The 13,897-nt window shown below is 37.2% G+C and overlaps 1 protein-coding gene across 11 annotated transcripts in view; it reads right to left on the bottom strand.

Moving 5' to 3' along the window:
- Window positions 1–13,897, bottom strand: part of LOC123866080 (eye-specific diacylglycerol kinase) — a 167,027-nt gene that overhangs the window by 82,787 nt on the left and 70,343 nt on the right. For 7 of the 11 annotated variants that reach the window (XM_045907417.1, XM_045907416.1, XM_045907418.1 and 4 more), the window contains exons 3-4: window positions 13,712–13,855; window positions 12,737–13,470 (exon numbers count right to left, since the gene is read on the bottom strand). The exons of 2 other annotated variants lie outside the window; for them this stretch is intronic. In XM_045907417.1, coding sequence (XP_045763373.1) covers window positions 12,737–13,470; window positions 13,712–13,855 — 878 coding nt within the window. Of the gene's footprint in view, window positions 1–861; window positions 1,211–12,736; window positions 13,471–13,711; window positions 13,856–13,897 lie in introns of those variants that run through there. 2 more of the 11 variants (XM_045907423.1, XM_045907427.1) reach the window with 2 other exon arrangements.

The raw sequence follows: 13,897 nt of genomic DNA, 5'->3' as shown, positions 1-13,897 counted from the left end.
CTACCAACTTTTCGCAAGTAAGATACGTAATTCTAACTAATAAGAAGTAGGTAAAGAAGAAGATTCGTGTCACTGCGTTCCGATTTCCGAACTCATGCCGGAACCCAGGACTAATTTGAAACTAGTGAGACTAACCCGACTGATATTATTTAAATGGCGATCTAATGAAAGCCGGTTATCCGTTATAGTTTTTGATTGCAGGCTAAACACACCTTTTAGAACATTAAGTAGTAGTAACTCTTAGGTATGCAGGTTTCCTCACGATGTTTTCCTTCACCGTTAAAACAAGTGATGTTTAATTACTTAAAGTGCATAACTACGAAAAGTTAGAGCTGCCTGCATGGAACGGGGTCCAACCCGTGACCCTCCGAACACAAGGCCGACACGACGTCTTAACCACTAGGTCATCACTGGCGTATATGAGGTTAGCTAAGCCTAAATCGATCTGTATTATTTATTCGATGTCCCAAACCATGCATTCCATGACGGCCGACGATATCTGCAATACTTTGGTGATACCTGTCCCATATACGTGTGCGATGTATCGGCCATTCATTGATTGACCCAAATTGTCTAACAATAACGGGCGACCAGCTTCGTCAGTCGCGGGCTAAAACTGCTTCAGACTCTTTCTGATTTGAGAATTAGAGAGAGTATGGATTTAGATCTTTATTTCAGGCAGCTTAGGCACTTAATATAATTTTTTGACAATACATAACAGATTCTAAGGGCTTAGCAAAATCAACAAAATGTTCGATCGAACTTATTTCGGATACCGGTATTTAACTTTTTGTTAGTTTGCCACAACAAAAAAGAACCATTGAAACAGAGTTCAAGATCAAGTAAAAACGTGTAACCGACCTTGGTGTTCTGAAGACTATCTTAGACTTCCTCTTAAACTTGACGGCGTGTCGTCTTCTAGCTCTGGCGACGGCGCCCGCGAGCAGCGCGCCTTGCGGGTCGTGGTCACTGTCGTCACTCGAGTGCTCCTCGAGCAGCACCGGCGGCCCCGCGGGCGGCAGGCGCGGGCGCCTCGCGCCGCCGCGGCCTGTACTCCACGAGAGCATAGAACTCCTGAGAGACCTAAGTGCCTCCGTTGTACAGGCCCTCCCGCTACGTCACCATGCAACAACATATCGGCGCACCAGTACACCGACGCACTTCGTATATTGCACTCGCGCACAATAATCGCAATGAACCACGTTACGTGACGTAATGTTCACAAGTACGTAATTTGGCCAACCACCGACACTGTCGCACTATTACAGCGATTATTATTATTGTCCACGAGACACGGTGAAAAGCACGTGGCCGGCTTTTTTATATGTGGCCGGTGTGCGCGCGCAGACTCCCGACGTCGTAATCACAAAGCAAACACTGTGGTATCTCGCGCACACATTAGCGGCGCGCCAAGCACCAGCCGTCGTCAATGCGTCTATTATACGCTGATATCACCTGCTCTATCGCATAAATGAGCCAATTGACTGAAGCACTTTGTTTTTGTTACTCTCATAAAGTAAAAATCGATCATACTCGAACTAAATGTACCTATTATTACGCAGACAGTTGTACTTAGAGTTATGTAAATCGATATTTTCGTTATGTCAATGAACTTGTCTAATTTCAGGACGAGTTAACGTACCTACTTATTTACCATATTTTAACTACTTATGAAGGTTTAATAAATTTTTATATCAAGAGTTGGTATGGTAGGTATGCTCCAATTAAAAGATTAATTATTTAAGCAACTGAAACAGTTTGTTAAAAGTTTGTATCAATAAAAAAGCTTCCAATTAAATTGAAAACATACAAGACAGGCAGTTGACATAGGTATTTAGTGTAGTGAACATGGCGTGACCTTCACGGTATACTGGAATGTATTTAAATATAATAAGTACCTATTATAACATTGTATTAGTCACGAAATTGATCCCAAATATGTAAGTATTCGTAGGTATAAGTATTATATTCCTTCACATAATGTTTCGATGAATACCAAGTGAAGTGTTAGAACTTTCTTCGTGCTGAAATTTTAAAATGTCGTAGTTGCAATCGTATACATGAATCACTGTTTCGTATTTTCCTTCCTCAACAAGTACCTCTAGTAGGTCCGATCGAACACAGAACACGATTTACTGGTTTGATGATTCACATTCACACACTATTGTTTTCGCCGGATCGCATTCTATGGTTGCGACTATATCCGAAGCGTGTTTGTTTGGGGACACATACACGTGAACTAAAGAGGGCCTACAAATGTGCGCGGGCGCTGCTGTCGTCTGATGTCGTCGCGTTCGAGCCGAAATAGAAATGCGCACGATCGACACGACGAACGGTCCGAGGACCCGCATTCGTCCCCTTCACTGAGTTTGACCCTCGCCTTCACCTTTCTATATAAATTGGAGCATATTAAGTACTCCGGTGTATACAATATACATACAAGAACCTACACTCTGTTGATATCTCCGCAAATGTCTTTGAGCGTAATCTTCTTTTCAGGAAAAGGTACTCTTGCTGGTGATATAAGCTCGATACAATCGATAGCTCTTTGATTATGTATGATTTTTATGTTACCCTAGATAATGATGATATATCATATGATGATGTAACATAGATCATTATCAATGATTATGTAATTTATTTATATCTAGGTACAAGTTAGCCCTTGACTGCAATGCCACCTGGTAAGTGATGATGCAGTCTAAGATGGAAGCGGGCTAACCTGGGAGATGTATGGCAGTTTTTATTAAACCCCCTACTCCTTTGGTTTCTACGTAATGACATACTTAACTATTGACTAATTTAGATTTTAGATATCCATAGGTAATTACTAATATTATTAATGCGAAAACGTGTCTGTCTATCTGCTGACTTTTCACAGCCATCCGTTTAACTTTAACTTCCCAGTTAGAATTTCTTACAATGTCTTACAACCAGGCAAGATCGCAGTCAAGGGCTTACTTCAAGTATCGGAAAAAAAATGGTAAGTACTTTTTATAAAATCCCAAAAAAAATCTTTAGTTACAAGATTAGAATTAACATATTCACATCTATAATAAGTAAAATTATTTCACATATAAATTTACGCTTAACAAAAACGGTAGGAAAATTCGTGCGAATTTTCCGGACCTGTGTCGATTTAACAAAGTAAAGCACGTGTAAAGATTTTCAGCCAATTTTAATTATTCATTAATGTAAACACACCTAATTGGTTTTTTGTTATTCAGCTAACAATTTTTTTTTACAATAGGTATTCATTTCAAAGAACTGCTATTTAAAAAGTGTAGTAGGTAGTCGTACCTTACTGAAATGAAGCTTCAAATAGCCACTTTAATCATATTTAAATAGGTAGACAGGTACGGTACACCCAGACAGATGTCGTGAAATAGCTTTTGTCCGCTCAATAGGTCAAATGCTATTTTTATGAAGTTATATTCAAAGATCGCGAATTTTCATACGATATCTTCCCGATTTCACTCCGCTCCCTTACGTTATAGAGAAAACCTGCATGCAAAATCTCAAGTTTCAAGACCCCAGTGGCTTGAGCTTTGTATGGCTTTCCGCTTTACTAACAAGATAAACTTTAACACCCGAGAGACGAAATAATGTTCACAAATAATGCACCGATGTTACGAGTAAGTATACCTACCTCCATTTTGTCTTTTAATCTTTTAGAGTTCCGTACCTAAAGGGTGCCAGCGGGCCCCTTTAAGCCGGGATTACTAAGCCTGCCCATCTGTCCGTCTGTCTGTCAGGGGGCTGTATCTCTTAAACCCTAATAGGTAAAGAGTTGAAATTTTTACAGAGTATATTTAATGTCTATTGCAGTTTTAACAAAAAATAATGAAAAGTTTTAAAAATGGCTGCCATGCATATTAAAATCGTACCACTCCGAGTCCGACTCGCACATCACTTTGATGATTTTACTAACCTGTAGTATCAAGACTTAAATTACTTTTTTAACCCCCGACCCAAAAAGAGGGGTGTTATAAGTTTGACGTGTGTATCTGTGTGTCTGTGTATCTGTCTGTGGCATCGTAGCGCCTAAACGAATGAACCGATTTTAATTTACTTTTTTTTGTTTGAAAGGTGGCTTGATCGAGAGTGTTCTTAGCTATAATCCAAAAAAATTGGTTCAGCCGTTTGAAAATTTTATCAGCTCTTTTCTAGTTACTGTAATCTTCACTTGTCGGGGGAGTTGAACATTTTTAACTTACACTTGTATTCTCGTTTGCAGTGCAAAAATAAACAAATGAAACATTTATTTTCAGACATTTCATTCCTAAATACTTGTTTTTATTCTAAAAATAATTTGAAGCTATTAAACGCCTCTAGGAGTATAAGTATCGCATTAATAAAGAGATTCTTTTAACTAATCCTGTCCCTTTCAAATTCTTTCGTTTGCTAAATAATTTTGACATTATCTAAACAAATTTCAAGGTAAATAAATATTTAGTACCTACTTTGTTTTTTTAATTTATGTTGATCTATCTATACTAAAATATTGGTGAACTAATTGATATTATTGTCATACCTAACTAACTTGCTGAGTGTTGAGTCACTATTTTACAGTCTAGGTCTAGGGTCTAAGGAATAAGAAGATCCGTAGAAGAACCAGAATAATCAACATAGCGCAACGAATCGTGTAACTAAAATAGCGATGGACATGGGACATACATAGCTCAATCAAATGGCTCTACATAGCGGTCCCATAATGACATCAATGCACCGGAAAATGCAGCAGCGTTCCACCACAGTTCCAGTGAGCTGCTTGTTCCAGCAGATCTCCCCAATCGGTGTATGAACGATCTCAAGCGCATCGCTTAGAACCGCTAGACACACAGAACGTGTTCTGAGAACATCTGTGTAAATCATACACCTATACTTATCGTTTTTGTCGTAGCTTAGTTTGCTATCATTTTTTCTTGTTTTAAATGTTATTATATTATCTTACTTGATGATGTGTGGATACAAATCTACAAGTAAGTATCAATGCAAAAGACCAGACGTTAATGTACGTATGCTACTACGTCTACGGGGCGGGGCGACGGGATTCGCTAACACATCTGCCAAGTGATAAATCTATTTATAAACAGTAGTAACCGCGTGATCAACCACTTTGGGACGATGATGGCTATTTTAAGCACAATAAAGAGAAGTAACAAATAAACACGGAAGAAAATTGCGGTATGTATACTACATACTTGAATATAATAAATAAATAATAATGCAATAGATCTATTTATTAGGTGATACAACTTGATGACAAATATAAATTTTGGCGACAAGAAATATAGTATTGAATTCCCTTGAATATTAAACCTTTGCGTCTTATTCACGCATTTAAAGTTCATGAAAACTGCAGGTGACAGAACGACTAGGTACTTAAAATAATATTTTGGTTTGCATTACGAGTCTCACTCAAGAATGGTTATTATTATTCGCTACTGTTATGTAAATATGTAGGTCAATTCATTAGCATAATGCAAAATACATAAAAAAATTAATGGGAATCCAATGCCGTTAAAACCATTCAGGAAAAAGTTAGCAAAAGGAATACGAAATAAAAATTGACACAAGATATAAGCGGCGGCGATAATACCTACCCATTTTTTATTAGGGTCCGTAGCCAAATGGCAAAAAACGGAACCCTTATGGATTCGTCATGTCTGTCTGTCTGTCCGTCTGTAATTCGCAGCCACTTTTTTCCGAAACTATAAGAACTATACTGTTGAAACTTGGTAAGTAGATGTATTCTGTGAACCGCATTAAGATTTTCACACAAGAATAAAAAAATAAAAACAATAAATTTTGGGGGTTCCCCATACTTAGAAATGAAATTACATACAAAATACTGATAAACAATGTACCTAATAATAAATTCAGAAAACTTAAACGCGAAAAAGTTTGTTCCTCAATCCTAAAACGTATTCAACATTTCCTAAATTGCGGTAGAAAAGTTAGAAATTCAATTACACGGGAATATTCGATGTCGAAAATTTCGACAACGATTGCTACCAAGTTAAAAGGCTCAATTAAAATTCCCAAAACTCTCCTTGCCTTTCTAAGCAGGGCCGAACCAGGGATGGTGCAAACGGTGTGAACGCGCCGGGCTTTTGCGCCGAAATGTACCTACTCAAAAATGCACCCCCGTTGGGCAAGTAGCTCGCAATAAGTTATAACAAGACTATTTATTTGTATTCTACATATAATATTCTTATAACTTAATTTGCGAGTAGGCACCAAGATTTGATTTCGGGGGACGCCAAAGCAGACTCAAATATGCGTCGCCCTTGGGCAATATTGTAAAAAAATTGCACCCTTTCGCTCGCATTTTATAGCATTGCATGTACCTGATTTGATTTCCACATTACAAACATTTTGTATATGTATTGTAGAAACATTATAAAAACAAAAAAAAAGTAGCTTTAATGTTTGGGGAAAAAGGCATAAAATATAAAATACTAGCGACCCGCCCCGGCTTCGCACGGGTGGACATTTATTTTTTTTATTTTCCGGGATAAAATATCAGGGGGCACGGCAGTGCCCCCGCCAAGACGAGTAGCCTATACGGATTCGGAAGAATCCGTATAGAATATTAGAATATATAGAATAATTAGGGGTAATAAGCTGTGATAGCCTAGTGGTTAGAACGTCCGCCTCCGAATCGGAGGTCGGGGGTTCGATCCCGGGCACACACCACTAACTTTTCAGTTATGTGCGTTTTAAGCAATTAAATATCAGTTGCTTTAACGGTGAAGGAAAACATCGTGAGGAAACCTGCATGCCTGAGAGTTCTCCATGTTCTCAAAGGTGTGTGAAATCTGCCAATCCGCACTGGGCCAGCGTGGCAGACTATGGCCTAAGCCCTTCTCATTCTGAGAGGAGACCCTTACTCAGTAGTGGGGCGGAAATGGGTTGATCATGATGAATGGTAAAAGGGGTAAAAGAAATTTTGAAATCGGTCCAGTAGTTTTTGAGCCTATTCAATACAAACATACAAAAATACAAAGGTTTCCTCTTTATAATATTATTATAAAGTTTATTTTATTTCGCTAAATAGTGAAACTGTGAATGTAAATTAATGGTTAAACCGCAGACATTGATTTTCCTGCACTTAAATAACAATTCAGCATAAACCTGTTGGTTTTATCTGATATTTGGGTAATATAATACCTATATACGTGCATAATATTATATAGCTTACGGAATAATATTCATCAATATCAATTTTTTCTGAACATATTTGATCTTTGTCAGACTGACAAGAAAGCGGCTTTATATATTTTCATAATGTTAAATATAAGTGTTACCTATGGCTAGGCTATTTATTTATCTACTTTAGAAACATTTTAACCGTAAATAATAATAATTAATCTTAGTGACGTTTACAAAGCGAACTATGAATAATGTTACCGTAGGGTAGTACTTGTACACAAAAATATTAATGACCTTAACGGGTAAGGAAGAAAAATGACTTTGATATTATGAACTTACTGCAGTAAGTGAACCGGAAATAGACTGATAGTTTAACAAAACATTATGACCATATATTGAGACATCAGCTCAGGGTAAGTAATATATTCACCTAATGTAACAAGTGTAAATTAAAAATTTGTAATACCCCCGACAAGTGAAGGTTACAGTAACTAGAAAAGAGTTGATAACTTTCAAACGGTTGAACCGATTTTCTTGGATTATAGCTAAGAACACTCTCGATCAAGCCACCCCACAAAAAAAAATCGGTTCATTAGTTTAGGAGCTACGATGCCACAGACAGATACACAGATATACAAGTTAAACTTATAACACCCCTCTTTTTGGGTCGGGGGTTAAAAAATGACCCCGCGTTCGAAACTAGTCCAGCTTACATCGACTAAATACGTAAGTATAGCCGTTACATTATATACTTAAAATACAAAAAACGTGTTCCTATGGTTATAACAAATGGTTTTAACGATAGCCATACAATAGTTGAAAAAGTTTCAGAGCCTTTTAAAATTGCTAGTTATAGCCTCCTAGCGATTTAGTGTGGTTGAATTAACATGGTGGAGAAAAGTGTAGCCCAGATAGACAACGATTTTACGATTTGAAATTCATATCTTTTACAAATAAATGCCATGTGTACATTTGTTTTCAGAGCGAAGTATTTCAATGGTAATTTCCGCCCTTCTAACCACAATGAATATCGGAGACAATGTACCCATTGTCTTTTCCACGTCACAGCCCGAGAGTATTCAGCTTTTAATTCAAACGTATAAAATTATACATATTATAATATATACAACTATCTACCAGTGAAGTTAGGTACTTATTATTGCGAAGATCCTTCCTTACCCTTAAAACTTATTTAGAATTTTCTAAATTGCAGAAGGAAAGTTTGAAATTAAATTCTGACGGAGTGCGATCATTCGTGAATTTCACAATCGGAGTAGGTATTTCGAAGCAATATTACAGCCTTAATGATGCCCGGTATAATGTTCCAAGTCTAAACCATCAACGTTTGCTCTAACATTATTTTCTAATTGAAAAATTTGGAATGTAAAATCTTTATGAGAAAATAGACCTCAATGTTATGGTATGACCTAAATATTAAGAGGCCACTATCGAGAACTCCGTAAATATTTTATGGATGACTGATTAAGTAATTATTATTATCAAATCAGCTAGCAATACAGGAGGCGTGATAGCGTAGTGGTTAAAACGTCTGCTTCTATGGTCAGGTCAGGAGGTCAGGGGTTCAATCTCGAGGACGTACCTTTAACTTTTCGAAGTTCTGTGCGTTTTAAGCAATTAAATATGACTTGCTTTAACGGCGAAGGAAAATATCCTAAGGAAACCTGCATGCTTGAGGATTCTCTATAATGTTTTCAAAGGTGCGTGAAGTCTGCCAATTCGCACTTGGGCAAGCATGGTGGACTATGGCCATATCTTTCTCAGTCTGAGAGCAGACCCGTCTGACCCGTGTTCAATAGTGACCCGGCGATGGGTTGAAGATAATCAAATAACGTCGATAGAAATTTCCAGGATAATTTTGAATCGAACTTCATTACTTGGTAAATAAGTTCGACCAAATGATCCGGGAAAGTTCGTTTAATCAATATTAGGGATATTAGGAATGTTATGGGTAGGATAACTTGGTAGGGGTTAAGAATTTTTCTAATCGGTATCGGGGTGGAATCGTACCGGAACGCTTGATCGCTTGGCGGCACATCCATGCTGGTAGAGTGGTAACTATAGCCACGGCCTCGCACCAGTTCAGACCAGAGCCACTTTAGAAATTAAAAAATAAACTTACTGCTCCTACCAGGAACGAAATCCCTGGGACCTCACTTTTATAACATAGGAGCTGTCACTAAAGTAGGTTCTAAAGCTTAAAATACTTATGATTTTATTAATTCGATTTATTCACGAGGTTTGAATTCACCATAAAAAACCGGACAAGTGTGAGTTGAACTCACATGGAGAGGGTTCCGTAGTCCGTACTATGAAATGTAAGTTCGTACGTACAATATTGAGAGATTTACCATACTAAGATCATGTATTTCTCATAGGTTGTCCTATCATAAGTAAAACATATGTAATTATGTATATTATTTGAGACCCTCACAACAAACCTTTTATTCATTAATATACAAAATATATTTGTTTACGTTACACCACCGTATTGGGGTCACAGAAATAATTTCTATATTTAATCGATCCAGTAAATTCGGAACAAATTCGCTGTGACAAACGGGCATGCATACCTACAGACAGACAGGCACACGAGTGATTCTATATAAGGGATGCGTTTAGTCTGTAAAATCAAATTTTACATTATGAAATCTGGGACTAAATCGTATTGTTCTTCAGTTTTTATTACAAAGGAACTCTAATGTTTCGTATTGGTACAATATATGTATAATAATTTTCACTCTTATCTATGCTTATGCTACGTGTACAATAATAGTAACTATTCGAAACACCTGGTAATGTGGAATGGAGAATATTATCTGTATCATTATTATGTTTCTATTTTCTTAAAAAAAAACCGTTTAACTGTTTAAGTTTAAAACAATTACTTATTTTATCTACAGAATATTTGTAAAAATGCAGGTAAATACACGTTGCTAATTCAACATTTTCCCAATTTTTAAATAAAAAAGTGGATGTAAAGGCACAGATTTAATAATCTTATTTCAAAGCAAATCACCCAAAAATAAAAAGCTACCTAGTAAAAACCCACAATCATTGGAAATACTTAGAAAAGTGGGTAAAAAGAAGTAAAAGGCAAACGGTTTTTGGCATAGTAATATTGGTTTTTATAGTGACCATGATCAAAGGGATAATAACTTGCTTGAAACTTATGTACGTACATAGTTAATAGTATCTACTTATTTCTTTTAGATTTGATTTAGGGTCGGTGGGGATAAGACGAAAAATGGCAATGTTTCGCTATATTATATTTTTGTATAAACCTCAGATTAAAGTATATAAACATGTTGGGCTTTTACGTAGGTAAGTACCTTATTAGTACACTATAGCTTTTGTTTGTCCACATTTAAGTTTAAAAAATCCTGGATACAATCCGGGATAGTAAGTACATTTTTGTAGTACTATGTGGTAAGCACTTTCGCAAGAGAAGTTCTGCGAAAATCAATTCAAAATTAGACAAAAGTTGTAATAATAAAGTATTTTTGTTTTGGTAACGTGCCTATAAATAACTAGTTTATGCCTGCTACTTCGACCGCGTGGACCTTATCCTTATCGGATAAACATCCTTTCTTAGCAGATGTCTATCAACCCACAGCTCGATTCGTATAGTAACTTGAGCTGTGCGCCAATCAGTTAACTAGGTAGGGACTTACATTATCCTTTTATATAATTCGATTTTAATTAATAGGTATTATTTATAAGATAAACAATCTTAAAGGCAGTTATTTTGAAATCACAGACAGACATTTCAATTTTATTCATTTGAAATGAAATTGTATCCAGGGGACAAACTGTAACTGCAGGTGATAAATAACTAGGTGAGTGGGTTTGATGAGTTAAATACACGCTCTAAACCGAAATCGTGATTATAGTACATATGTTCTAGTTTCTAGATCCATTGTGTACCTACCGAATGAGCTTAGAGCTTTCTCAAACGAACGAGGTGTTCACGTGCATTTGCGTCATTAGGGAAAGCAAACGGTAGTGATGCGACGAGTACTAAGTGGCTGGTTTCACATTTATTAGGATTTTATACCTATTTGCACGTTTCTAGTTGCGGGTCTCTGGAGTATTTCCCAATTTCGCGATTAAAGAAAGTAACTTAATAATATAGTAAAAAAAATACTTCTGAATAACTTATATGATAAACTTTAGACTATCAGCAGTGTCTATTAGACAGGATTGTCGTCAAGCACAGGCCTAACTGGCATATAAAAATACCAAGAAGTAACAGTCTTTTGGTATTCTGTTCTAGATATGCAGCGATATATACATGTTTATATAAGATTTCTTTACGCGTTTTAGTGCTTATCGGCATTATTGCTACTTTTTTTTACCCAAATATTTTTTTATGATACAGTAAAATCCTTAATAATGTGTTTGAAATCAAAGAAGCGAAAAAATAGAACCGAAAGGCGATCAAAGTGCCTGATAAAAATCTGTCGCCCGGCCAACATCGACGTCCCCGATTGCTTTCCCATTTACAACAGGCACTTTAAAAAGGATCATTTTACTTTAACAAGATAGATTGTACTTCAATAGAGGCAAGTGTATTTTGATTACATTGCTATATTTTTATTTCTTTATGTATTCTCATGGTTCACGTGGGTGTGCGTATATAAGAGCGTGCTATTGCAATCAATAGGTATTTACGGGTGGGACATTCTCAAAAGTGAGATGCAAATTGTTTTGACCATGCAAATCAACGTTTGAATTTATCTATATTATTTTTCACAAAACTAATCAAATCAATTATTTTTAAACAAAATAAAGACATTTTAAAGTAATGAGGTATGCCTCAATATTATTAGATTTGCAATTTTTTTTTAAAATAGTCTACATAGTCTATTGAAGCACGAAGCTTTTGTTTCGTGCTTCAATAAACTTTTTCAATACGTTCTCGTTTGCTCTAAGATGGAGATTTTTCAAGGGTCGTAATATGCTGAAATATGTATAAACTACTTCCGCACCCACCTCTACGTCAGAAACCTTACCGCAAACCCCAAGGTAAATCCTAACAACTGCCTATACAAAGTTTCGTTACAACCGGAACCGGATGAATGTTATAAGAATGCACAAGGGACTAACTAAGAAATATACTGTCATTTTATATAGGTACATATTAGATAATTAGCTTGGCAGAGAACGTTAAACCACTATATATTTATAACAATATGATCTGTTTACAATGTGAATGACAGACACGACTACGGCGATATCTAATAAAAGCCACAACAACTTTTCTCGTTTCAGTTTGACTTGGTATCATAGCATTATCGGGCTCACACTACCGATTGGCATAAATTATTATTTTTAATTTTCCTTCAAGAACAATTTCCTAGTGCCTATAATTAAAGAGGAACTTAAATTTACTTAGTTAAAATAAAGTAACTATTTTACTGCGTCACTATAAAAGGCGGAAAAGAGCACTTTTAAAATTAAACGCGACCATAAAATAATAAAGCGGGATAAGGGCAAAGAGGAAAGCAAATAAAAAACTTTTTGTTACCAAGCAAATTTGTAAAGTTTATTCACTAACCTGTTATCTAAAGTCTGCAGTACAACAGGGATAGCTTGGGGTTCTTCGGGCACCTGATGACTAATTTGTGGCTGCGCTTGAGATGCCGTTAGAGCGAGCGCTTTGTAACGCGACTGCTCCGCAGTTGGTAAAACGATATCCACGGACCGCGAGCGAAGCCCCGTACCCGGAACGGTCAAGTAATCACCATTTTCACTTAACTCTTCGGCTCTCGCACCGCCGGAAACTTTTGAAAAACACGAATCTACTGAAGCGGCACGATCGCGTTTTAATTCAGGAACAGCTAAATATATATCATGGACCAAGCTGTCCCTCGGAGCATTGTTAGCGCCCTGCTCGGAAGCTCTTACGTTCTCGAGGGAGCTTCCCGTAGGTTCGACAAAGAAAGCTTCCTGTCGTGAGATAGAACGTCGTCTTTGTGGCAGTATGGGTGGTTCGTCAATCGGTGGTTGTAATTCAAAGGACGGTGCACCCGGAGACGGTGGTGGAGACTGCGGTGGAGGCGGTAGGAATGTTCTCGGCAGCGGGGTCGGAGCGAGCAAAATTTTTGGTGTATCACTCTCGCTCTCATCCTCATCGTCGTCGTCATCTTCGGCAGATGAAGAGGCAGGTGGCCTTTCAGGTGTCGTTCGTTCTTCGCTCCGTTGAGCCAACCAGGTTTCCATGTGACGACAGTGAATGCATGGTGGTGGCGTGCCTTTCCCCGAACGTCGTCTTGACCAAAGACGTGGGACCTGCCATAGGAAAAATAATACAATAGAAATTTAATTTGCCACTTATAAATAATAATAAAATTCAGGACTACGTTTTTAACTTGTTGTGAAGTATGCCTAATTGTTTGTTAAAAAAATTATTTCATTAATAACGTTTTTAGACTTTAGATGAATAAAATTAACCTGTTTGTAAGTTTTTGTAACGGAGAAGATATTTTACTAAATGTAAATATTAATCGGAGTAAAGTTTTAAGCTAGATACCTCTAAGTAAGTGCCCGAGTCATCAGATCCGGCGGAGTCGAAGGATCGGCTCCGCGCTCCGGACTGCGGCACGGACAGCAGGGAGCTGGCGCCGGAGCCTCGAGCCGCCTCCAACTGAATCTCATCGAACGACGCCGACCGGACCTACGACGAAAGAAACAACATTTAGATATCTTCTTCTTCTTC

Source organism: Maniola jurtina, chromosome 6 (assembly GCF_905333055.1).
Source record: "Maniola jurtina chromosome 6, ilManJurt1.1, whole genome shotgun sequence".
Lineage (NCBI taxonomy): Eukaryota > Metazoa > Arthropoda > Insecta > Lepidoptera > Nymphalidae > Maniola > Maniola jurtina.
Note: the sequence above shows the minus strand (reverse complement) of the source record. Positions and strands in the feature narration are given on the sequence as shown.